This window comes from Nesoenas mayeri (assembly GCF_963082525.1).
Source record: "Nesoenas mayeri genome assembly, chromosome: 3".
In the NCBI taxonomy this organism is placed as follows: Eukaryota; Metazoa; Chordata; class Aves; order Columbiformes; family Columbidae; genus Nesoenas; species Nesoenas mayeri.
The window spans coordinates 48,977,700-49,005,478 of NC_137544.1; the positions used below are offsets into that span (position 1 = coordinate 48,977,700).

Consider the following 27,779-nt stretch of genomic DNA (forward strand, 5'->3'; position numbering starts at 1 on the left):
GCAGGAATTAGCCTATTTCAGTTGTTGAGCTTCCCTTCAGAAATTGGAGTTGTAAGGAGCACAGCACATACCACAATCAAAATTATAAGAGCTGACAATACTGGATACACCCTTCTCCCAGTTTTCTTAAATGGCTGCAACTCTTTATGCAAAATCCTGCTAAAGGAAAATCTCAGTGTATCTGCAATGTGGTTCTTCAATTGTTTCTCGTGACCACAACAAACCACGTCGGGTATCAACACACCACACTGGCACCACCTTCATGGAAAGCTAATTAAATAATTTGGATAATGTAATGGGAGTATCAGCTTCTGGGCTGATTTACTTTTCGGACAGCTAAACACATGTACTTCTTTGTAAAGCTGCATTTGGGTTGTTCTATAACAAATTATAAAGCTGAGGAGGATCTTGGAATGAGCCTGCATGGAGCAGGCATGAAGAGCTCTGTGTCAGAGCTACTCCAAAGAACAAAGGCTGCAGAACTTTAAACCAACAGGATCCACTGTTATCTCAGTAAGGTTAAGGCAGTTTCAAAAAAAAAGAACCCTCACCAAAGTCATACTTATGTACTCTGTAAAAAAATCTACAAACTTTTGCAGGTATGGTGCTGTTGAGCCTTCCTGGTTGCCAACACCCTGTGGTTTTCCAACATCTTTGATTATTTTATTGTTTCGTATTGCATACAAGTTGTAGGAATCAATGTTATTTCTCTTAACAGTCGCTGGCGTTCCAAATGCCAGTTGTCCTTTGACATGCTCTGTTTTAAATAAGGGCTGAAGAGCAGCAATGAAGCTAAAGGCCTGCTATAAAAAACACTGCAGTGTTCTGTAGTACTGACAGCACGCACGTAGTCAAGCACTTAGCTCTCCTTTTGTGGACTATTGCTGCAACACGCTGAAGGTGTTAGGGGCTGAGCTGTAAGGAAATGGAACTCCAGAGATTTCAGATCTGAGAGTCCTCTAATTGAAGACAGTGTCTTTATGCAAGACAGGCTAAGGAAAACTCGCGTTACCCAACAGTTATTATTCTTCCGTTGTTCCCAGCAATAATAAAAGCTGACGCAATATATAAGGTTGCCTTTAAAAAGGCAAATACATTTAATAGTGTATATACAAATTAACTGTTTGATAATGCTGTACAAGGCAGGGATGTCTTTAAAGAAACCCTGAGCAAAAAGGAGGATGTAATTTTTGCTTTTACACTTAGCGCAACATTATTTCTGGTATTTGTTTGCTATATCGGTGAATAAAGGAATATGTTAAAAACAGATGTTGAAATGAAACTGGGCATTCTTTCCATTTGCAGCTTATTTAAAAATGTAGAGAAAAGAGTTCTGCCCCATCAGCTTCAAAAATAAATGTTTAACATGGTAGAGAACAAGCCGAGCCTGAGCTACCCAAGACAACTAATTCCTTTAGCAGAAAGAGTGTCTTCTGTCATCAAAAAGAGCCATCTGGAAGAGCGTTGGCTCCCCGCCAAGAACAACCCTTTAACAACTGCTTGTCGTGCACTTTAAGTAATAACATTCATAACGGCACAACCTGGAGTGTTGGTAAAGGTCCTATTGGAGGAGCAACGTATTCCTCCTCCCTCAGTAACCGCAAGAGGATGTTCTTCTTATTCTTCGGCCAGTTATAAATGTGAGTGTTCTGCAGCCAGGTAGGCACGTGTTCCTGAAAAACAAGGGGAAAAAAAAGGCAAAATCCCATAAGTCCTCCTGAGTCTGTACCAGAACCTTGCAGATTCCATCAGAGCCTGCCAAGCAAGATTTCATGTTGTCTGTTCGAGGCACTTCCCGTAACAACAAGAAATTTTAATTTGGCTTGAAAATTGTGTTTGGGTTCCTAAATAAATGAACTTGGTGTGATCTCACAGCTTGCCTGTCTCTCTTTCATTTCTGCCATCACATTGGCTAATTTCACCACGTTTCAAAGGGAGTCTGCTCTCAGTGGCAGGCGTCTAAAGGCTTGTGAGAATAAACACTGAGAAAGGAGACATCTCAGTGCCCCTACCAGGGGAAGGCTGCCACCTTAGTAGCGGCTGAGGGATCCACACAACATGTTTAACCTTGCGATGAGAATCAATTGGGAAAGAGCAGGACCCCAGGGGAGCGTTTTTCACCCTGGTAGCCATCTCCTCCCTCCCCTTGCTCCTTCCTTCAGCAAGCGTGGTGTCCTCTGGCCTCCTCCTGAGCAGGAGGTTGAGGCCAGTGCTGAGCTCGAGCAGAGGCTAATGCATCTTCAGGTTAGTAGGGTCAAACCTCCACCACTTCTTGCATCCTGGGAAAGATGCAGCCTTCACAGGCTAATGCCCATTAACCTAATGAAGATGGGACCGCCATGGCCCTGGGCAGTGACAGCGGGCTGATGGAGAGGAACCTGCTCAGACCTCATGTTCCCAAGTCTCCACAGCCTTGGGAGGTTTACAAATGGACAAACTGAATGTGAAGGGGTGAAGAGCTGTTATCATACCACTAATTAAAAGAAGGTCGAAGAACCTTGACCAAAACCAGCTCATGTCCACTGCAGAGATGGAGATTTCTTTTTGGAGAGCTGATGTTGGAGACACCAAAACAGCAGGTAAGCAACATGAGCAGTCAAGACATCCAGCGCTTGCTCCCCAGACCTCTTATTTAGCTGGGCACTATTTTCCTGAGGTGGCCCGTGTTAGGTGCAGCACAGTTGCTGTCAAGCCAGTGGAGCTAATTCCATGAGGAGAGAGCAAAAAGCTGCTGGCGTGTACCACGTCTGGTGCCTGGCCAGGGGATGCCCTGGCATGGGAAGCACATGTCCTGCCTGCCAGCAAACAACCTAGCTACAGTCCAAACCTTTCATGCCAAGCCTCATGCTTCTCAAATTGTCTGTTGTTGCCTTGGCCTGTATGGCTGTAGGAGCAAGGCTGCATCGTTTCCACTGCTGGGGGAGAGGTTTGTGTTAATAAGTGCAACCACTTTGTTAGATATATAGCATTTATGTATAAGGAGGTAAGTCACAGAGGCACCTACAGACCCATTAGTCTGGCCTCACCTGGGCTTCTGAGCAAGTAGCTTGGTGAGTGGCAGACGTATCTATCAAACCTGGCCCCCCTCTTTCTCCAGTGGCTGAGAAAGTGTAGGCTGTGGTCAGTGGTCTCCCCAAAGGGGAGGTTTTAAAATGTTGCTTTTCCCGGTGAACGCCCCACTGCCCAGCAGATCTGCAGCATTTTCTTTGGCAGAAGCACAAATAAGTTTTCTTATCTCTGCCGGCAAGTCTCTTTTTGCATAGGAATGGATTTTAATCTTTGTGAGCTTTACTCCTTTGACAAAGCTGTTTGAAATGGGCAAAGAGATTCAAATGCTATTGGGAGAAAGATAACTATGTTTGCATGCACGTGCACACCCTTATTGCGTAAAATTTGTTTCTTTACTAAATCTTGTTAAGAGATATATAAGGAAATGAAATACAGCAAAGGTTTACGAAATGAGCCCACTCTGGTTTTGATAAGAAGAGGCCCAATTTTTTGGAGGAAGGAAATGCAGTAGACCTAGTTGGTCTGGACTTCAGCAAAGTATTTGATATAGGTCCACATGGGAAATCATTAGTTAAGTTTGAAAAGATGGAAATTAATGTGAGAAATGTATAGTAGGTAAGAAACCAGCAACTGGGGATATAATGAGCGAGGCACTATACACCCCAAGACAGGCTCTGCACCTTTCCAGATCTGGTCCTGTGGCCAATTGCAGTTAATATCCTCCATGGTGAACCTGGTGCAAAAAACACCCGCATGCTAATCAACTCTGGCAATAATTTTAATTTTAGCTCGAGGAAGGGGTAAGCGTTGATTGCAGTTGCTATTTTAATCCAGAAGGAGAAAGGAGAAAGTGGGAGGGGGGATTTTCTGCAACACCGGCTGTCATAGCCGGTGGGAGTGATGGGAGAATGTTTATTGCTTTTAAAATTATTTTTATTATTATTATTATTATTATTCTGCTGTGTATCTGTTAGCCAAGAGGAAATTCAGAACATCCCTCCAGCTGCCTCTGCTTGGCCAGAGAGAGCCTCCACCATGGGGCAATTGTGGCTTAATGTTTTGGTCATCAGGTGACCGGATCAGGAGAACAGATTTCTGTGGACCGGCTCAATGCAAGCCTTGAACCAGCAGTACTCAGGTTTCCTTTAGCAGTGTGTGATGGGATGCTGGAAATACCGGTTCCACCTTAACTGTGTGTTGTGCTTTTTCCCCTCATTATTCAATTTCCTAATGAACATTCTTTGCATCACATAGATCCCTTCCTTTTGGAGGTCAACTAACTTTCACATACCAGCAGTGCTTTATGATGTGCTTCAAATGAGATTAACTCATCTAATAGCCATGTCCCCAGATGAAACCTTCCAAACCTTGCTTTCCTGCTCTTTCCCACTGCCAGCTACAGTAGTAGCTGATCATGTAAAGGACAGTATAAAAAAGACAAAAATGAAAGTAATTTGCCTGCTAGCATTCTTCCAATTGTACACATACTTGGCATTTTTCAGGTACCTCACTTCCTCTGACTGCCCGCACACTTCACTACTGCAAGTTGTTCAGGCTCTGGTGCTCCCCTTCTACCCATGATGTCCTCAGTTTTATTATCATTAACTAGTTAGATGAAGGTAGATGATGTACCAAAGAAATATGTGGAGCAAAACTTAAGGGCAATAGAAAACGCTGATCTGCGTAATGTAGATAAAAAAGGCAGCTCTTGAAAAACTGAAGGGTGATGAGGACTACAGAGGATGGGCAGGAAGGCTGCCTGGAGCCTGATGCTTTGATAGGAGCAGCTGAATAAACCAACCCTGGAAATTGCATATGGATCACTGTCTGAGAGAACCAATGCTATATGCTAAATAGCTGTCTGATACATGAAGCTCAGCCAAAATTGATGTAAGTTTATTGTTCTTGTGTCTGCCTCAAAGCCCAAAGGCAGTTCTCGTGCCTGCTGGGCCACTTCTCTCTGCAAGCCTTACAGTGCCAAGCGGCTGCAGGCTGTATGCTCTGTTTGCATACAGCACTCAAGGAGCCCCTAAAGTTAGGAGCAGGCCTGCCCTTTCCCCTCCAAGATCAGGCTGCAAAGACTGACTGAAAATGCTGACCGGTTCTCTGCCTTTGGTTCACCCAGTTCCCACCAGTGCCATCTCCCAGCTTTTCACAAGTACCACCAGGCTGAGATCATTCAGGAAGGGAGCGGAATGACAAGAAATAGCAGCGGTACCATTCATTGCAAAGCACCTCACGTATTTTACAAACCCAGGGTTGTATTTTCAAATTTCTGAGCTTATATTAAATCAATGCCTAAATAAAGAACTTTGTTAAACTGAAATCCGTGTGGGACTTCACAGCCCTACAGTCATTGATTCTGTTGTTTAAATTTTGACTCCTGTTTAAAAATTTGGGCACCCAAAGAAATATAAAGAAACTTTCCATACTTTTCCAAAAGGCAGCTCTACCTAGCGGTAACATGACAGCTACCCCAACATTGCAGATGACATTTAGCAAGGAAAACAGAACATAAATACAATACATCCATTCTATGCTTGGGGAAGAATGCAATTTCTCAACCATAGCTGCAGCCATTTAACTTTTCTGGCCTTGTAAAAATCCAAGAGATTATGAATGAGGAAAAAAGAGATGGAAATCTGTTGCATTACTTATTTGCTATTCTCAAATGAATCTTCAAAAACAATAAGGAAGCTGGATGAAATTGCAAGTCCTAAAAAACCTTATAGTTTGCCTTTGATGGGCCCATCAAAGTTCAAGCAATGGCCTAATACTTTAATATTTATTATCCTCTTTATTTTTATATTCTCAACCCACCCTCTTCCGGATCCTCACTTCACATGAGTCATAAATCTCTCTCATCTCACTCATCGGCATTACATCTGGACAAAATTATAAAAGGGTTAATATAAAAAGCATGCTTGCTGGATAGATTGTCTCTCCCCATTTAAATTCTTTCAGTGCTCAAGACAATTTGAGTTTGAGTTGTACATTCATCATCAGAAATACATTTATGCACTGATTTATGTTGTGGATGAAATGTTTTTTATTTGTACGTACATAAAACTATAAAGTTTTCATGTAAAAGGTAGCTTTGGAATATTACTAGTGGGATATTAAGAACGAAGAAATTGAGCGTCTGGTTTTTAAATTTCATCTGGTGCATTGTGATCAAAGTAACATGTTTAATCATGTGACAAGTACATATGCATGTATATATGTTACCTTTTTGGCATTTGGAAAAAGCACAGGGATGAATCTGAAGTTCATACTTCCTTGTTGTATAAACTCGATCTGCATCTAGAATAGAACAAATTGCCAGATTTATTGTAACGACACATATTTTTCTGTGCATGCATCTGAATCCCATGTGTAAAAACTTTTTTCTTACATAAACTGCTTGTCTGTTAAGTGATTTGTTCTATTGCCGGTAGACTCTCTATGCTTTTGTTTGGCCGCTTAATCTGATTCTTCATTACTACAGAAAGGATACGAGAAAGATCTGTCAGCATTCCTTGAGCATTTAGTTCTGTGGTGGGAAATAATTGTGGGTTTAGCTGCAGTTGCAATGCCATTAAATCCAGCTAGAACTGATAAAGCCTGACTGTTCAGTCTCCAACAAGGGGAAAGATTTCAGCTGGAGGCCAGCTCTGTGTCCAAGCTAGGACTCAGCCTGTTCCCTATGTCCCAGCTCCGTGCCTGAGCTGGGCCCCAGCCTGTCCCCGTGTCCTCTGACCCAGGTGTCCTGGCTGTGGTAAGGACAGCAGAGTGCTGCTGAGAGCTCTTCTGTTGGTGAAGCTTCTGAGAAGCCTGACTGCAGGATTCAACTGGGGAATTAGATGGGTCATAGACTGAAAAAGGCAGCAAACTGTAAACTGAGGAAAAGCAGATGAGTTTCAGGGCTCTGTGGGCTCTTCTGGCCTAAATGTCCATCCCGTGTCAGACTGCAGAGATGGGTGTCTGTGACACCTGCTGGTCCCCTGTCACCCTGCACCCCCCAGGGACCCCACTTTGCAGCTCTGGCCTTTGCAATTCCACCTTGCCATCAGCTTTGCTGCTGCCCGAAAAAAGAACTCAGACGATGGCTGAAGCAATAGGGGCCAGTTTATAGGGAGGAAAATCAGACGGTGTCAGATAAGATTGTGCTCAGGGCAGTATGACAGGGCAGCAAGGGCTCAAGAAGGTGAAGGAGGGAAAAGAACATCAAACAATAAAGAATATGGAGAAGTAAGATGAGCATGTTTAATAGGATTTTTCTTCCTTGAACCTCTTAGCAGATGTTAATGGGCATACGGAGCTGATGAGAGGGAGGATTAATGAATTCCAAAGGGGGGTGTTTAACTGTGGGGATTAGGGAAAACAAAGCAAAGAACCTGCCATTTGGAGACAGATTTGTCTTTTGAGAAGAAGAGACAGAGTCGTTGTAAAAGAGCAAAAGCATGTCCTTGCTTACCATCCTGTGGATGTATTTAGTATGTAAGCCGTGTTCATCCCTGTCCAGCTGGGATTCAGCCCCTTCCACATCCTGTTTGTATTTTGGACTGATTGCTATGATTATCATCACCGTCTTCTGTTAGGGAGAAAAGCACTTTTATGAAACTGGGATACACAGCGTGTTTGGTAGAGTCAGATCGGAAATCTGCCAGTTTGTGTTTTAAGTGATCTTTATGTTCTTGGCAAACATGAGAGGATCTCTTTCATTCTGGCAGGAAATACAGGCGAATTCATACACTCATTCTCCTCATTATTTCTCGAGATCTCATGATATAGAAAATCTAAATGTCAAGAGATATATTAGCAGCTACCAGTTTACAGTTGGAATCCCTGTAATAAAAAGCTACTTTTTATCCGTATGTAGTGTCTATATACATACACAGAAAAGTTTTATCTTCAAATTCAGACCGAAATGTTTTCCAACAGCTTATGTAAAAATGCATCTATTTAACCGTCGATGGCCTTTTATAGATAAAGGCACTAAAGGTAGTTGTCTATGGAAGCTACATCTAGGGCTACTGACAACAGAATGACAACTTTTCTTGCTGATTTTGGCAGCGAAGGGTGTAGAGAGGTGACTGTGCAGAGAGGTGGGTTGTTACGAACAGCCTGGGCAGGTTTAGGGGTACTCAGCACCTCTGTCCCACCTTGCCGCAGTGGGCCCATGGCAATGTTCCTTGCCTTGCCAGGATAGCCTGGATCTTGCCTGGGACCTGTTTGATCCCAGGCCCTCACTGAGCTCTATTTTCCACAGGGGGCCATCCTTCAAATCTAGGAAACATCTCTCCTCCTTAATGGCGGGCCAGCGAAGAGGCTCAGCAGATGAAAGCTTCCTACTTGTGTTTACCTAGGGCCTGTCTTTCATCCCCACCACATCAGGCTGTGTAAGGCTTCCATGTCTGTGGCTCATAGTCAGCCTGGCACCTAATTAACTCTTTCCTTCTGTGCAATATCAAGGGAATTTGCCCCACCACAGGGTCAAATGTGGCAAGGAGCCCTTATCCCTTACACTGACTTAACATTTACTCCAGAATTACTTTTGCTTGTGCCTGACATGCATGTAAGCACTTACAGATGTTGAGGGTTGGCAGACATGCCCAGTTGCACACATACCCCTGCTTATGTTCAAGCAGACCCTTCTTTCTCACACACGTGAGGGTTTTGAAGTTAGAACCTGTCTCTGTAGTCAACAGAGGAAAACTAACATTTCTAGAGCGGGCAGTCAGAGGAGGGTCCTCATGTGGAGGCTGGGAATTGCTCTCTGCCCATACTGGTCTCTCCCACTGACTGTGCGAGAGTCCCATAGGAGATCTGCCAGTTTGTATTTTAAGTGATAATGATGTTCCTGGCAAAAGCAAATTCACCCTGGCTTCTAGTTTGAGTACCTCCATTACACACGATGAGCCCAAGGCTAATTTGTCCTGATGAAAGCCCCAAAAGGCGTGGCTGCATTGCCACAGCAGAGGCCCCAAGCTGGCTCTGCGTGGGGCAGTACCATACCTGCCTGGTAGTGCATTTGAACTAAGGTGTCCTGGTGGACATCATTAGGAAACGTGTGTAGTGCTGTCTCAGGTGGTTGAGCCTCCACTTTGTCATCCTGTTCCACGGAGATCTGCCCAGAGTGAGTCAGAGGACCGATGGCTACCCAGGAAGGCACGAATCAAAGGAAGCCACCTCACGCTGGCATGTGTTGAGCAACAGAATCACCAGTTTGTGTCCAGCTGTGCTGGTGTAATGGAACCACTTGGCTTGATCCTAAAGGTGATGTGCACTCCCTGCTCAGCTGAACTTCAGAGGAAGGTGTTGCTGTGGAGGACTGCACTGGCAGCAACATCAATCTCTGTTTTACTGCTTAGATAGGTACAAAGTGATGAGAGCAAATCTATCATTCGACTAACAATAACAATCTCCAGTTTACATTTAGGATGGTTTATCCAGAAGAACCCTTCAGTGTTTTAGATAGCAACATAAAAGCTACAGGTGGACAGCAGGATGAACATTACCCACTACTATGCAGCCTGGGAAGAAATACAGATATTATTGTAACCAAACCACTTAAAAACAGTTTACAAATGAGATGGAGGAACGACTTGTGCAATGGCAGCTTCAGGCTGAATCTAATGGCCAACAGTGGGATTTGGCAGAAATGCCAGGATTAGTGCTTCTTTTCTTTTGGACCATAAGATAGGGAAGTTAGATTTGCCTACTGTTCCCTCTGCAAGGCCCTTGCCATTTACATAGGGTCAGGGAGAATGATAGTACGGTCCCGAGTTTTGATTCCGCTCCTGTTGCTATTAGAGTAATTCAAGCATTTTTCTCAGGTCACCTCTGCCATGAATAAGGTTAAATTGCCTTTACATACATCACCTAGGTAGCGCTCCATCCACTTAATGATGTCAATACCTCGTACTGTGTCCTCAAATATATCAATCTGCAAGAGAATGAAAGTCTGTGGTGAGCATCCTTTCACATTTCCTCACCATTTGGTGGCACTGAAAAGGCACCTGCTCGTTTCCCTGGTTTCTAACACGCATACCTGATTCCCTTGGGAAAGAAACGTGTGTACACAACTTCTCCCCTTTCCCTGCAGCCCAGAGTCGAGCTGGATGGGCACCCCAGGCAGGTGGAGGGGGGACGCTGCAGACTCACCCCTGGGGTCCCACTCAGCCAGCCATTCAGCCGGCCGCCCTGCCCTACCAGCTCCCAACTCCAAGGCATGTTTCGCTCAATGCAACAAGGAATAACCGCTGCTGGTGAATGTTACATATGTGGTGTTTGCAAAATGGCTTTTTTGCCTCTCTAAACACCTCATGAAGGTGGATGGCTGCCCACCTTCTCTAGCTGTATAGCTGCAAACATCCACTATTTTCTGGCTGCAAGGGTACATACTGAGTGTCAAGTTTTAGCTTCATATTGAGCCAAATTGTCAGGGTGTGTGGTGGGAAGTCAGCCAGGTCACTGATACTGGATGCAGTAACTCAGACTTCAGTGACAGCAGAGGCAGAGGACTTCATTGCACTGCACACACCCAACACAGCTCACTGTCCTGCACACTCTTACTGAGCTCAATGACTGTGACCAATGGAACATCAACTTTGCCAAGCTTTTGATATAAGAGGTGTGTTCTGCTCTCAAGTCTTTCTTTTTCCCTTTTTGAAACTAGAGAGCGTATTTGTTTCCCTGCTTTGGGGCCATTTTGCTGTATTTATTATTCCGCAACAGGCTCCACGAATTCCCATCCAGCAAAGGTGCTATTAGTGAGCCTTCTTCTCCACAGCTCTATGGTGCCCAAAGCTTTCTTGTGAATTGGTCATAGTACAGAATTGCTGGAGAGAAGTGTAACTGCAGTCTCTGGAAAGAATCTTTGATTCATGAAAATAAATAAGCCTGTGCAAAGCTACCCACTGAGTCTCATTCAGTTTAATGATAGCCACTTGCTTAAATGCTCTCCTGAATTGAAGCCAAAGTGTGAAGGTTGAGGGGTCAGATAGCATATGCACTTGAAATAAGAAAATATGAATCAAGATTTTGATGAACACCGAATCCTGGAGCCTCTGTGGATGGTTCCCTTAGAGAGGGCCCTTATGATGAAGCAAACTCAAAGAAGTTAAATGAAAATCTGGATGGCTTATGGGATTAGGCAGTAGGACACAGACCCTTTTCAGGCCAGCAATTCTAGAATCCCTTTTAAAAGTATCACAAAGCAAATGAAACCATGAGATGGACTGTTTCATTAAGCTGTGTGAAATACACTGATTTTAGATCATAGTTTAGCAGAAAGATATTCACATCTGAAGAACCAACAATGTAATAGCGTCACAGAAAAAAAGCTGGGATGAGATGAACATGAAAATTGACCTTTTTAATATTGATATTAGAGATCAAATACGAGACAATGGAATAGCTCACTAAACCTCATACTATTGCCCATCTGGTATCTGGTGTCACTAAAAGAAATTTTCCAGGATCACTATTAAACCACATTTCAAAGTATAAAATTCAGTTAAAATATGAGCAAATGAAGAAGCAAATCATTTAAGTTACAACTTTTAAAGCAAATGCTAGTTCATTCTATTAGCACTTTCTTTAACCTACAAAATGCAATGATAAGCAGAAAAACATGTACATGCACAGTGTATTGCCTCAGCCTTTTTTTAAAAAAAGTCTCTTTTCTCCCCTGATTCAAAGTCATTTTCTCTGGAAGGAATACTTACAGCAGTTTGAAATCCATTTACAAGCAGGAAGTTCACAAATTTCATAACCTCCACTGCTGTGTCCACCGAATAGGTGATGAAGACCTTGCCTAGAAGAGAGTCCACATGAATATGTGATGCGTTGGGATGGTGAGAATTTCACAGCCCTCCTTTCCCACTGCGCTGTGTCTTGTACCCCCCTGCACCTATTCAGATTATTTACAAAGTGGATGTGGGATGGCGCAGTGGTTTGGTGTTGAACTCATCCCCCAGCCCAGAAACTTTGCTCTAGATTTAAGCTCCTGCTGCTTTGCCACTGGCAAGTACCCCCATGGAAGCTGGAGAGAGTAACACCACCCTGCTGCTCACCCTGCCCTGCTGCCAGAGCTGCTTTTTCCCCAGCCCTTTGGCACACGTGAGGTTGGGTTCCCAGCCAGACCTCCTGCCACCCGCACCAGCTGCAACCAGCTCCGCCTTCCACAGGCATCATTAGAACTGTAGAATCATTTTTTTCCAACCTCAAGACCCTCAAGGTCATCAAGTCCAAATGTTAACTGAACACTGGCACTAAACCATGTCCCTAAGAACCTCATCTACGTGTCTTTTAAACACCTCCAGGGATGGTGACTCCACCACCTCCCTGGGCAGCGTGTTCCAGTGCTTGACAACCATTTCCGTGAAGAATTTTTTCCTAATATCCAATCTAAACATCCCCTGGCACAACTTGAGGCCATTTCCTCTTGTTACTTGGGAGAAGAGACCAACACTGTGCGGGCAGAATGGGTGGCCTATGACAGCAATGTCTTCAGCTCCCCTTGCCATCCTGGAGAAAGGTTTCTTACTATTAGGTTGGTGCAAATGTAATTGCGGTTTTTGCATTGTTGAAATTTGCCATTTGATATTTGACATGTTCTTAAGTACATGTGGCTAAGTTATATATAATTTTAATGCACTTTTATCACTTTATGTTTTTTTGCTACTGACTTATTACTTGCTATTTATTTTAGATTTATTTTAGACTATGGAAATCATATTAGGCAAAAAGCAAATTAAAGCAATTTTCATATTTGAGTTCAAAATGGGTCATAAAGCAGTGGAGATAACTCGCAACATCAGCAACGCATTTGGCCCAGGAACTGCTAATGAACGTACAGTGCAGTGGTGGTTTAAGAAGTTTCACAAAGGAGAAGAGAGATTTGAAGTTGAGGAGCGTAGTGGAAGTCAACAACAACTAATTGAGAGCAATCATTGAAGCTGATCCTCTTACAACTACCTGAGAAGTTGCCGAAGAACTCAACGTCAACCATTCTATGGTCATTCAGCATTTGAAGCAAATTGGAAAGGTGAAAAACTTGGTAAGTGGGTGCCTCATGAGCTGACCAAAAATTTAAAAAATTGTGGTTTTGAAGTGTCGTCTTCTCTTACTCTATGCAACGATGAACCATTTCTCAATGGGATTGTGACGTGCAATGAAAAGTGGATTTTATATGACAACCGGCAACAAACAGCTCAGTGGTTGGACATAGAAGAACCTCCAAAGCACTTCCCAAAGCCAAATTTACACCAAAAAAAGGTCACAGTCTCTGTTTTGTGGTCTGCTGCCAGTCTGATCCACTGTAGCTTTCTGAATCCCAGCAAAACCATTCCATCTGAGAAGTCTTCTCAGCAAATTGATGAGATGCACCAAAAACTGCAACACCTGCAGCTGGTCAACAGAATGGGACCAATTCTTCCTCGTAGCAACACCCACCTGCACATCGTACAAACAATGCTTCAAGTTGAATGAATTGGGCTACAAGGTTTTGCCTCATCCATCATATTCACCTGACCTCTCACCAACCGACTACCACTTCTTCAAGCATCTCAACAACTTTTTGCAGGGAAAACACTGCCGCAACCAGCAGGATGCAGAAAATGCTTTCCAAGAGTTTGTTGAATCCCAAAGCATGGATTTTTATGCTGCAGGAATAAACAAACTTATTTCTCATTGACAAAAATGTGTTGATTGTAACGGTTCCTACTTTGATTAATGAAGATATGTTTGAGCCTAGTTATACTGATTTAAAATTCAAGGTCCAAAACCACAATTCCTTTTGCACTAAGCTAATAATTAAAAATCATGGATTTCAGGTTGGGGTAAACCATCTGGCTAATCTAATACAGCTGTGCATGTGTCACAAATGACAAAATTTTATCCAGTTTTTTTTCCTGGACACGCTAACTGATAAAGTGGGGTTTATCCAAGAGTTCTATCCGGTGTCATAACTCACACCTACAAGCCAGAGAGACGCAACTCCCTGGATTTGAAAGTTGATGTGTAAAATGAAGAATAAAGGAAAAATCGAAACCTCAGGAGAGACGTGGAGGGTTCATAGCAATGGTATATCTTACCTGTGAGTCAGCACAGCATTAAGAAGGAAGCCAGCTTTTCTGAAACCTAATTTTTCCGTAAGAGTTGAAGGATAAAAGAGTTTCAGGGGCCGGTGGCAGGGAAAGCGCCTCAGCCAGTGCCTGTGCCACCCTCAACCCTCACTGTGGCCTCCTGACCCTAATTCCTCTCTGCTCACCAGGTCAGAGAGAAACTGAGGTCGAGACTTGACATATATGTCTGGTTTAGAACAGGCAGAAAGGCTTTATTCCTAGGGCTTTGTTTGTTATTCATCTTTTACTGTAAGCTTCAGTGTCTCCTGCCTCAAAGGGACATCCTGTTTAGCAAGAAGTCATGAAAACAATCTAAACAGTATTTATTTTTTTGTCAAAAAAATAACAAGCAATTAATGCCAATTATATTTTCAGGATTCAAGGGGATCATTCCGTCCCACCAAAGACAAATGCTCACACCCTACAGATGTGATGACACTCAGTATTTTCCTTTCTTGTCTTTGTGTCTCAATGTTGTTCCCCCTGCCTCCTCCCCACCAGAGCTTTCCCACCTAAAGCTGTCAGGCTGCGCTGTGAAATCTTGCACAGAACGAATCTGCTAACCACTTACGCAACTCCTCTGGCAAATTGCTGGTTCTCAGAGTTCCCTTGGCTGCAGGGTTACTGAGAGGTCTCGGGACAGCAGCTGGAGATGGAAAATTGTCAGACGGACAACAGCATGCTTCATCTGGGCCACATGCCTTGGGAGGAAGCTGACCATTGGGTAGGTGGTTGTATAACTGGTTTCTGTAAAGAAAAGCAAGTGAGGCTTTAAAAAACATTTATTTTCAGGTAAAATTCAGATTTTTTGTTTCTTTTAATAACACACAAAGAACTTCATCTGCATATTGGCTAGGAAAAGTTCCTGTAGAAATGCTCGGGTCAGCATTTCTACTTAGTTATTACAACATCTTTTGAACGGATACCTTGTGACAGTCTACCACAAGATGTGGTTTATTGCAGAAGCAACATTAGCCACAGGAATTAAAGGCACCTCATTGCTGAAGGCTCTTCAGGTTGCAAATAGCAGAAGCAAAGGCCATTTCTGTGTGAGAAATAATGCTGTGCCGTGGGTGTTGTTATGCACATAGAGGTGCAGGGTGGCACTTGGGTAACCTCTTCCCACTATGTAAAGGGTACTTCATGGCATTTCAGATGCTCTCAAGATGTCCTGTGCAGCACAGGAAGCACAGTGCAAGGTGGGGAGCAGGAAAAATGGGGATACAAGAGCACTCCACCTCTAGCTTTGGCGCAGCTCGGAAGATCTCCAGGTTTCGACAAAATTCAAAGTTTTGCTTAAAGGGCACAAAGTTGACTTCTTGATCAGCAATAGCAGAATCAACGGGGGTTTCTCATGTCAGGGATCTGTGCTCTGGACCTGCAATAGCCTTACCTAACATCTTCTCCATCTTAACAGACAGAGAGAATGGGATGATTTTAGGAAGCTTAGGAGTTCTTGTACTACACTTTGGCTTCACAGTTCAAGTCAATAAAAGGGGAATTTTTGCATAAGGTGTGCTTTGAATCTGCTGGGTTGGATCTGTTGGGCGAGTGTGAGGTTTCTCTGAGAGCTTTTCCCCACAGAGCAGTGATGTTTAGTCAATCAAGCCCACTTCTTCTTTCTCTTTGCCTTCCTTAAATGAATGATGACAGGCTGGTCACAGCATGTTTTCTGTTGTCACATTAAGATTTGGTTTATTCATTTTGGTACAGATGTTTTCTGTTACAAAATACTCTATACGCAAATATTACCAACATATAACTGCCATTCCTGGAATTAGCATGCAAACGCCAGCCATGCAGCCGCAGGACAGACCCTGTATATTCTGGATTTCTCTGAGCAGAAGAAAGTACCAAGAAAAGCAACTTTACCTCATCTATGGCCACAAAAAGCTACCCTCTGGCTAGTTTCCAGCTCTTCCCAAAACCTCACCTTATCTAACAAATGCGCCAAAAATTAGGAGTCTGTTTTTAAATGTTACTACTGCAAAGGATGCCCACTGTTTCTCAGTATTTTTAAATTTTCATACAAACTCTTCAGTGCAATTATTTCTGCTGAAGTTACTGCCTTATCTTGCTGTCACAGCCCCTAACTTTTCACAGGCCAGAGCAGTGTGGTATTTCAGCCATTTGCCCTCTTTTGTCCCGTCTCTTCTCCCAGTTTTCTGCCAACACCACACCACTTAAGTGGACATCTCTTCAAACATGAATGCCTGTAAGTTTAGCACCTCTAAAAGTAGTATGGCAGTTAAATAAGAATGGTCTGAATTCAGATGTCCTCAACACCTGAAGCTTCAATTTGTCTTCAGGTAGCTGAATCTGGAGAAAAGCCTGCATGGGTAGTACTTCCCATCTGTTAATGACTTACTTATAAGGAGGGAGATATAACGCTTGGTAAATCAGTATTTGAAAACTGGTGAAAAAGTCCTTAATGAAAAGTGCTAAACATGTGGTTTTTTATTACTACACACACACAAAAAAAAAAAAGACAGAGAAAAGGCTGCAAACTGCAGTGTAGAGATATATATCAGCGATGGATGAGATTTTCTCCCTTTTTCTCTGCACTACAGAAGAGATAAGAAAGAAATCACTGGAAGCCAATGACTGAGGCATCCCAGGCTGGTACAATGTAAAGCTGATGACTGCAGTGATCTGCCAAATTGACCTTTGCTCTTGAGCAGGGGATCTCTAAGGTTTCAACTGAGATATTTTTCAACCCCTCATCCCTTTAACCTTCAAGCATTTATCTTCCTTAATGCGTGCCTTTCAGGGTGCGCTGTAACAACATATCGGGTATCCAGCTTTGAAGTTCTCTAGGGTAAGGTCAGGCCCCTGCTGGGTGTAGAACAGCAAATAAAGAAAACTACCCAGCATCTCACACGTATCCCTGTACCTTGGGCGTGCTAACAGCACAAGGCTTCAGAATTATTAGTAGAAAGGCCACAAAATCAGATCAGAGGAGCCTCCACTGTGCACAACCCATCCCCCTGGGGTGTACTTACTGGAATCGAGGAGGACCAGGGGAGGAGCATGTCCTCTGAGGTGGTCGGTCTCCAGTGCCCTTGGGAGCATGAAGGTTTGAGTAATTCGGGATGACTTGCTGTGCCGGGCGGATAACTCTCATGCAAGGTCCGGGAACGGGAGGAAGCGGTTGCGATGTATGTGCAAGATGTTGGTAAGGAGCTCTGCCATCTGGGAGGGTGAGAAAATAAAGGCAGCAACTATCATTTCAGGCAATACATTTCCGCCTCGGTTTGTGTTTATTCCTTTCCAGGCATGTCCGCCTTCATGTCTAGGGAAACTGAGCAGTTTTGGAGGCATTTGCAAGTATCTTGGTCTGAAAGAAGCCAGATTAAGGAGTGTTTCACAGTCTGAAGGCTCCTTTTTCCCATTCCCACGCAGCACAGTTCAGATCCCCACCCTGGGCTGGGCTGTTGGGACAACTGACAGTTAAACATTCAGGGCTGCTTTGTCCCTGCACTTACCATGCCTCAGTGCTTTTTGTTGGTGTATTTTTTTCTTTAATTTCTTTTTGGCAATAACTTGTGAAAATGAATCATCCCAACGTTCTCATGAAAGCAGATGCAAAATCCTGGAACAAATCAGTTTGCAACACTAAGGCTAAACAGACTGTGATTGTTGTAAATGAAAAGAGAAAAAATAATCTCTTGCTTTGTTACTTCACCCTGTATGGATTTTCTGCCTAAGTGACCTTTTAAGGCCTTGCTGCTGCTCCTGTTGCCATCCAGGAGGCTGCAGGCGAAGCCCAAACTGACAATTTTGCCCAAGTAATTCTAAAAAATCTTACTGTTGTTTGCTATGCACACATAATGCTGTTTAATAACTAACGTACAGTGGAACGGTTGGCGTGAACTGAAAGAGAAAGCAACGTAAGCTGTTTCCCAGACGAGAAAAACTATCCTCTTTTTTTTTCAGTCTTTCTGCTTGCAGTTTTCATTAGGCAGCAGCTCTGTGCACTTTCAAACTGCTGTGCACAGATCAAAGTCCAGCCTGGCAGGGCTTATTAGCGCTGCATGATTATGGTGTTATGAGCTGGCTCTGAAAGCTGCAGTACTCAAACACTCTGTTTTCTTTTTTTACCCCCCTAGATTGTTTTTTTAAATCCTTTCAGCTATTTTGGGGTCATGTTTTCCTTTTTGTAGCAGCCATAAGGACTATTTTTTTTTAAAGGGAGGAAAAGAAGAAAGAAAGAAAAAGCTTTTATGAAATAGTCTGATTATATGAGCCAATACTTTAAAAAAAAATCAACCCTACAATTGCAAAGATATTCCTGATGAAACTGTCAGTTGGCAACACCATATTTGTTGAGATTGTTTTAGGAGAGTTTCCTGCTCCCCTTCATTAACTATTTGCAAAAGGACAGGGTGGAAGAGGTTGGGAAAACAAAATTGGAAGTAAATGTGGTCTTCCCATGGGTTCCTCATGACCAGCTCTAGGGAAGGTGGCAGGGGTCTGGGAAATTCAGATTGATATACAGGTTTTTAGGCCAGTTGTTCACCAGCTTCCTCTGAATCCATCTGATGCCACAGTATTTTAATGGATGCAGCCACTGCCATTCAGAAGCACAGCATGGCCAAGCGTGCATGCCTGCACACACCAACAACTCTCATATATAAATATCTGAAATAATGGTCCCTGGGCACACAGCATTGCTGCAAGGATTTCTTTGACTTCAGAAGCAGTTTTGCTGTTGTATCTCAAATAGCAGGTGTCCAGAGCCAGCTTAGAGCCTACGGGCACCATTGATATTCCCCGGGAGAGGCGTGTTGCAACACACAAACTGCAGAGCTTTGTTGTGGGTTGCCACTGCCCAACAACTATCTGAAACACAAGGAGCTGTCAGGAGGTGATTTACACTGTCCCAGTGATGTGAGAAACAGGAGTACAGTTGCCAGCTTCTTGGTCCTGACCAAATCTGCTCCAGCCATCTGAGTTTATTTTATTCTTTTTGCCCCCTGGATATGGTTGAAACACTGGTGATTTTTCTAAAGAAAGCCTTTCAGAGTTCCTGCTTTAAAACAAAATGTCCTCATTCAGTAAATGTCCTACTTCTCACGATGCCGGCATGCGGAGGAGGTAAATAGTGAGGGGTGTTGTGCAACCAACTCTTTGTCTGCTTAAAGCTGAACTGAACGGAGAAGGTGAGAAAAGAAAACCAGAGGACGTTTTGCTGTAGACACTGATGAAAGTCCATCTGTAGCCCCTTCCCTGTTACAAAGTCCCAAGATCGGAGGTGAAAACTAAGGCTCTGGTACTCTCACTCCTGTGTACCTAATTACAGCACATTGCTGGAGTGACAGGACTTCTTAAACAGATGTAATATAAATGCTGTGAAGTCAACGGAAGGTTAAAAAAAAATAAAAGGGTTATCAGAACAGGCATACAGCTTTTTATTACCAAGCCAACCCAAAACGAGTTGGGGTCTCGTGAGTCTAATGTAATATAAATTATATTAAAACAATGATATTGCTGTTGAATGTTCAAAGTTCACTTCATAGCAGATAAAAATCTCAGAGACTGAAAAGGAATACTAATTAATAGCAGGCTGTAAACTGCATCATAGTCTCCAAAAGCCAAAACACCCATATTGACAGAGTCACATTAGCGTTCAGTGATACAATCACCAGCAGCTGAGAGGGCTCCATTTTAAGTAATGAACTTCCATTTCAGCTGACAACAGAAAAAAAAATGAGGATGATGGATGTCACGCTCTTTTCACACAGAAATAAAACACATGAGTGAGTTTGGTCATAATGCTGGGAGATACTATTTACAGAGATCAAAGGTAACCTCCCAACCTGATTCTGGCAGGAAATTCTCAACTTTGAGGATCCAAGTGGGAGCAAGGAAATCTATGAAAACAACAGGAATTAAGTCAGTATAGGACGCTGCCGAATGACTGATACAAAGAGGAAGGAAATGACTAGAATATGAAATAACAGCAGGGAGAAGGCTGCATGTGCTCAGCGTGACCAACAAAGGCTGGTTTCTAGGCAAAATCATTAGCTTTCATTTGATGAGTGACTGTGAGCTCTTCAACTTTTTATCTGGCTCAGAGTTTCTGCATCAGAGAGTGTGGCTGCATAAGCTGAAAATCTGGACATTTAAAACGGGCTGCAAATAGATATTTTAAAAGGTTAATAATTGCATGCTGCAAAGGAGATATGGCAGGAAAACATCAGCTTGGTTGTGATACAGATATGGCTGTGATACCCTGGAAAGCCTCCCATGGGGTGAGCAGTGCTACTCACATGGGCCCTGGGGGTGCTGCTCTGCTGGGCAGCGGTGCCCAAAGCAGCCGTGGGCTTGCGAGGAGGCGTTTGGATGGGGCAAGCAGTGGCACATCGGGCACTGCTGATGCTTGGGTCCAAAAAACTCCCTGGAGATCAGTGGTCCTGGCAGGTCCTGGGGGTTCAGCATGGACACCAGCGGTAAAGGGGGCTCCAGGTGCCTGAGGCCCATTACATCTCGTGACTGAGAGTTGTAGCCCATGTCCACGGTCCCCAGCTCTGGTAGGGGTCTGTTTCCTGAGGGTTGCCATGACTGTGAACTCCCTTGGCTGCTCTCCTCCAGCGAGTCAGACAAGCTCTGCTCTGGTTTACTGGAGGAGTGCCCGGTGTCAGCTGGAAGCTGTGATCTTGGCTGCATGCCTGGTGTGTCCATAGCTATAAGATGTATCCTGGAGGGAACCGCTCCAGCTGTTGATTCACCAGAACAACAGATATGTCCATCTCCATCAGGATCAGTATATTTTGACCACAAACTGCTGTCCGACTCCATAACTGGTGCTAACTGATGACATTCTGGTTGTCTGCGGAGGCATGATGCATCAGTCACAGGCTGAGGCATTCGAGTGATACATGGTCTCTGGGACTCCTCATCTTCTAGATCCTCTCCAGAAGGCTGCAAAGCCTTTTCCAAGACGTGTTCGGGAAATGGGGACCATGGCATGGATTCATCTACTTCTACTGGTATACTTTGACCCACAAAAGTGCCTAGAAAAGTGAGAGAAGAAACACTGTAGATGGACAGCCATACAGAAAAATGCCTGTCATCAGTTGTCACTCAATGACTGTGAGCTGGGATATTGAAGAGCTATATGTATTGTTTATATTCTTTATACATATAAATATATATTTTTAAAGACAGGCAATAAACATCAAGAAGGGTCTGGCTGACTTTTGGCAAAGCAAGAAAGTAAACGTTTAGCTAGAGTGTGGCTAGCACAGAGTTACAATTTGGACTAACCTGATGCAGAGGCCATGTCCAAGTTTTCTAGTTGCACCGGAAGCAAGAGTCAGCTGCCTTACTGCAAGGCCAGGATTTTTCAGCAAACTGGAAAACAAGAGAAAGTACACTTCTGAACATGGTACAGTTTCACACAGGGAATAATCCCAAAATAACTGTATCTCAGAGACTGGAAAAGAAATACTTGTTTAGAGTTCTGGAAATTACATTGCGCAAAACAGACGCTCTAATGGGATTTTTGGAGCTTCCTGTTCCTGCTGAGACTGGAGGGGGGAAAAGCACAGGAACGGTGTCTCAGAGGTAATTTCTGCACCTCACAAAAGAGCAGTCTGCTTAGATCTGGAGGTTTGGGTCAGGCGTGTTCCAGAGAATACAATCACTTGCAATTATTTTAGCCTGGACCTTCTAAAAATAGCCTCACACTGATGCCTCAGATCTAAACTTCACCGCATACCTAGCTGAGTAATTTCAGTGCCAAAGCTTGTTTCCAAGTGTTGCTGCTTATTTTATCAAACCACTTCATTCAGCCTGTTATCACATGGCTGTTGTTATTTCAAATTGTTGAAAATTAAAAGACAATTCAGAGGCGTTAGTTACTGTTTGGATTTTTTTCCCCCCTGTTCCTTTGGAATTGTCTTGGGCCCAAATGTCAGTTCCTTTGGGGGTGCTGTCAGTAACCTGGGTCCAGCCAAGCGATCTCTGATGATGGACACCTCTGCTCCACCTTCACTCAGAGTGACAGCAGTGATGGGTTAATGCTGAGCGGGCTTCAGGAAGTGCAGCCATTTCGTTCTCTTGTACAGGGGAACAGATTAGCTTGCTCCCAGCAAATCTTACATTTTACCGCAGAGTATAGAGAAACAAGCCTGGTGCTCACCATTTCCCAAACCATTTTCCTTCTATCACACTGGAGAAGCTAAAATCCCAAATAGGAGACTTATCAGAGAAGAAACACGCAAGCAACAGGAATGACAACAGAATCTGGCTTGAAAGTCTGGTAAAGAAAGTCAAAATCAGAACATGTTTGAGGCGCTTTTAGCGATCCAAGGATTTTTCCCAACTTCAGTCACAGTGGCTTGAACATAAAGGTCAAATGAAGAATATATTCAAATGACCACAGTATTAAAAACAGTTGAACAGGATCACAGAGAGGGATAAGACAGTGTCCCGACCTTTACCCTGGCTCCCGCAGTGATTCTGTAATAGCAAGTGGGGTGCCCTGTGCTATAGGGCAAGCATGAGGCTTTGCATTCATGTTGATCAGATCAAATGATGTTTATTTCCCCCTGAAAGTACCTCTGGCATAGAAAATTCTGGGTGTAACATTTGCTGGGAAACAGGATAAAAACTGTGCTTTTCTGCTGGGCTGCAATGTAAATATTCCTCCTCTGTGTAACTTAAAACCCATCTATGCAGAAGATTTACCATATATTCATACATATCCTGTGTTACAATAAGCATGTCCACAGGGAGAGTTATCGTGGGATAATTACAGTGGGATAATTACGCTGGTAAATTTTCCCATGTGGACAAGTCCTCAGAGCAGCTATTAGATGCACCAACCCAGAGAACAGGCTGCTGCTCTGACAGCGGCAGCCCCTGCATGAGGGTGCTGGGGCTGGTGCCAAACCAGCTCCTTCCCCTACTGGCACCCAGGCTTGAAATCCTGACAGCTAGCCCACCACCATCACACGTCTCGCTCTCTCCCTGCCATTTGCATCCCTTTTCCTCGAGGCCACGTCACTAATGCCGGCCCTGCTCGCTGAGTCACAGTTCTGTGAAAGTCATAACTGCAGTGATGGGAGAGGGAAAAGCTCAAGCTCTCATAATCAGCACAGGACCGTGACGGGGACTTGTGCTGCACTGTGGCGAAACGTTCTTTCCCTGGAACCTTCGGTCAGGTGGCAGTTTGAATGGTGACTGCCCTGTGGTGGTGACTCACGAGGACAGTACAGTGCAAGGTCAGATTTCCAGGAATCAGGGTGTGAAGCTGCCGAGTGGTCCTTTGCCAGACTTAAGAGAAGCACCTGTGAAGATTAAGTGCCAAACTCCCCGGAATGCACCTGCCTTTTGCTCATCTCAACAGCTTTGTAAATGTGACTCTTGCATCATCTGGCCTCGAAGTGCCCGCTCAGAAGTGCTTCGACTTGTGGATATCTGTCCGTTTGATTATAAGCAGAATGACACGCACTTGAGCAGCACAAATCACATTGCAAAACTCTTATTCCCCATACTGAGCATCTCCACTGATCTGGTTCCTTGTGCAGAATTCACCCTGGTGTTCACAAAGCACAAGCTCAGCTGTGGGGCGCAGGGTACAGCTCCACCTCTTCAGCCACACACCCAATTGGCTTTTCAGAAAAGAATTTGCAATGCCTCATACACTAAGATGCTTCTTTGATAGCCTCTGAAGTAGTCAAAATGCTAGAAAACACTTTTAATCCACATCCTTTATATTCAACAGCCTTAAGTTTAGCACCGTGACAAGAAGAACAGGTTTCTCTTGAGAAAGTGAGAACTCAGTCCAGAGCTCAGTGAAGTAAATGTGAATATCTCTATTTACTTCAGTAAATTTTGGATCAAGTGTCAGATAGGATTTAAAAGTTACTAAATTCCTTTGGAGGCTACAACCTCAATTTTTTTTTTAAATTTAGTTCCATTGCTGGCTATTTGTGAAACAGATCATGCATAGACTGTGTGAACCTAATGAAAGGCACAACACAGGCAGAAAAAATTCAGACTTGTTTTCTTCAAGTTTGTTATTTAGTGTATTTACTCTGCCTTTTGGAGGGGGATATTAAGACTTTATTAAACTGTATTGCAAAGGATCAGCTACCAAGCTCTTCAAATGGCTTACCTCAGAATAGTTTAAAAATGTCTTTCCGATTAGTTTATCCCTCTGAAAGGACAAACTCCTCTTTATCTCTCAAATCAACTTAACATTTAAATGGCAGCCTTATTTCCTTTCTGTGTAACATGAGCTAAACATTATGAAAATGATTCCAAATATCTGAGTAAAAATAATTTGGTCAGACAGAAGAGAGACTTGATTCCATCACTTGTGTTTTTACCTGCCAAAGCTTCTAGTTTTTTTTTAAATAGGATTTTGCTTAGGAAAGCTGAGCAGCCAAAGCTGAGCTTTGATACCTGCATACAGCCCCTGCTCCTGCGGGGCCGATGGCTTTGGTGTTAAAAACAGACACATCATCAGAAAGGAGGAAAAGTGACTTAATCCTCCTCCTCCCTCAGTAGCCCTGGTTGGAGAGAGAAGCTGTTACAATGGCAGAGCTCTGTCTGCAGGGATGGCCCCCAGGATAAACTAACCCCAGGACATACTCAACACTTTCTGAGCAATGCTGCCAATGGTATGTGGATGGGAATTCCCGAGAGAAATCCCCACATTGCTGGAAATTTTACAGATTATTCAGAAACATCCTCCTCCAACAGCAGTGCTTCAGGATGTTGTTTCTGCTTTGCTGAAGATCCTTGGCTGTTGCAAAAAGACCCAATATTGAGCCCATTATCCTGGTATTTTATGGTGCTTCATGCTGCAGAGTTTCATTAGGTTTCCTTTGACTTTTCTAGTTACCTTAGCCTGCAAGGATAGCTCTGCATAGGACAGAAAAATTACTTGCTTAGGTCTCCCGTGATGAACACTTAGGGTAAAGGAATGCTTCAGCATATTGAAATATCCTCAGAAACCTGTAGCCTGATCCCTTTTCTGGCACAGAGACTGATGGAGAGTGCGGATTGTGCCCAGTCTAATTTCCAAAGACACTGCAGCTTCAAGTCAGATCATGGTATTGCCAGAAAACTTCGAGCATTTAATATCCCCCCTGCACCTATGACTATGCAGGAGATTACTGAAAACCAGCTGTAGCCATTGCATTTGTTCCTGCTTGTAATAAAGCGAAGAGGCCCTTCCTAAAGGGACAGAGTAGCCAGGCCTGGACTGCTCTCAAAAATGTTGAGGGAACTCCTTAAACCACCCTTTCTCCTTCTCTTCCTTCCTCTGCTCATACACCCAGTTCTGTAATGTGCATTAATTCAGCAAATAACCTTCCTAGGTGGTTGCTCAGTGACCCAAGCTCCCTCGTGGGGCTTCCCACACCTGGAGAGGTTCTGCCACCGCTCTTGCCAGGGGCTGGGAGGGAGCCTGCCCAGCCCTCCTGCTCACACAGGCCGCTGCCGGCGATGGATGCTCCCGGGAAGCGGCAGGAGAGCATAAATGGAAGGGAACAAATTCTTCTGCAGTTCGGTAGAGATGGGCCTGAGCACCCAAGTTTGAAGCAAGGGCTAAACTCCCCTAAAAAATATCTGACGGAGGCCAGTGGCTGTCCGGGGAGGGGAAGAGTGTTGGGCTCGGGCTCATCTGTGTAGTTTCCTTGCGCCTGATTGCAAAATCCATCAGGTATTTCATCTGTTTCCCAGCATGAAGACTTGTCAGGATGCACTGCCCCAAGACATGCACTAACCATCTATCTGCTTTTGATTAGAAAACTTCTGTCATAAAGAAGCAGAAGACAGACTCCACAATACGAGCATAGCGGCGCTCCCCGTCACTTCCAGAGGGGGAGAAAATATCTTTGCTCTTTTGATCAAAGTCATATTTGTCTACATTGTTAAAAACCAAAATATTAGTTTGAGAAAGAAACCTCACCTTCCTTTGTACACAACACACAAAGGAAAGAAGGTTTTTTATTCACCAGTCATGGCATTTCTGAAACGGCGTGGATATAGCTCAAGGCAAAGCTGAGATCACAAGGAGTGGGGATGGATAGGAATTTCTTGATTTCCAAATAATTCCTGTGTATTTTGGCTGAAGCCTTTAAGCTCCCTGGTGCTGCAGGATGGGAGTAAGTGGATGCAGAATTTGCAAGCTGTGTGAGGATGCTCACATTGAGATTGAAGCAAATGCTGTTGCCATGGGGTCAAATAAGCATTAAGTGTGTAAGTACACTTGCCTTAAATGTAGCTTTCTCTACAGAAACACTAGACACATCTTCCCTCAAAAAAATCCAGACACAAATCCTTTAAGGAAGAGCAAGTGCAAATGTGGGAACTATTTGGGGGTCTATAACCTAAATAAACACAGCCAAGGAAATCCAAGCTCCAGTTTCACACTTCACCATGAAGAATTTTGGCTGCTGTCATCATGGACGGTTACCTTCTCCCTTGGGTACCCTCCACAGCAAAAACTAAGGCAATGTGTCACATTCCTAGCCTAGATTTTAAGCCCTCTAGAGAAGGTAATGTTTATTTTTATGACTTCTGGAAAAAAGTAAAAAAGGAATAGGAAAACAACATTCCTCTTCCACACCGACTATGTGGTTGCTCTTACATGTTTTCTGCAGCCATAGCGTGAAAGTCTACAATCGCCAGGAGAACAGAAGAACGTATTTCCAATCCTTCCTGCATGGCAAACATCATGTTCCCTTTTGCAGCACTAATGTTACTTTACTGGGCAATCCATGGTGCAAAAGCTAGCGTAGACCTGATATTTTTGCCTCTTTAGTGTAGACTTTGATATGCATGCAATAAGAACACCAGGCACTCCTATTCCTACTCCTATTCCTATTCCTATTCCTATTCCTATTCCTATTCCTATTCCTATTCCTATTCCTATTCCTATTCCTATTCCTATTCCTCTTCCTCTTCCTCTTTCTCTTCCTCATGCTAGGCATTAGAAGTGCAGTAGAATTGCAACCCCCTCAAGCAGGATTGGAACACGTATCTCACATACAGGCAGCATTCCCTGCCAGTTTTCTAATATTTGTGAAATGTGAAAATATTTGTAATGATCTTGAGTATTCTTAAAAATGTATTTGCCTTCCAGAGAGTACTTCCCATGCATTTCTGATGCTGATAAAACTCCCACAGGCATTGAATTACCCCCAAACTGGGATATCCCATGGCCCTGGAACATTTAAAAATCCTGGCACAAAATTTGGGCTAGTTGAATTAGGTTGGATGGGGGTATCACCCAGAACAGCATAAATCTCCCCAGTCCTCTTTCCTATAGCTTTGTGCCTTACGTCGAAGCCTCCGGTTCCCAATAAGGGATAACCTCTGGTATTTCGTGGGGCTGACGTATCCCTCATCTATAACCAATCTCCTCGCCTTGCAGCATGAGGGCTGCGGGGTGCGTGGGTGGTGGGAGGGCGCGGGGAAGCCTGGGGGACCTGACGCGTTTCCCTCAGCTGGCGTGAGAACAGCCTCGCTCACTTGTTTTCATGAAACGTGCAGGAATGTGTGTAACTTTCAGACATGTACCCTCTGCCCAACTTCAAAAGCCACTGATGGGGGTGGAGGGCATTGACAAACACGAACACCATAATTGCGTGTGTTTTGTTTCCTGCCTTAGAAAGACAAAAAGAAAACCCAACCCCA

General features: G+C 43.8%; 1 protein-coding gene across 1 annotated transcript; it reads right to left on the bottom strand.

Annotated features, from left to right (window-relative positions):
* Positions 1-1,526: 1,526 nt before the first annotated feature.
* Positions 1,527-27,490, bottom strand: TRAF3IP2 (TRAF3 interacting protein 2; the record flags this gene model as incomplete). Its single annotated transcript, XM_080341412.1, is given in 11 exon segments — positions 1,527-1,673; positions 6,238-6,312; positions 7,466-7,582; positions 9,869-9,937; positions 11,721-11,809; positions 14,692-14,867; positions 17,123-17,312; positions 20,393-21,136; positions 21,390-21,432; positions 21,435-21,476; positions 27,425-27,490. Coding segments are annotated over 11 exon segments (1,758 nt in total).
* Positions 27,491-27,779: the final 289 nt, after the last annotated feature.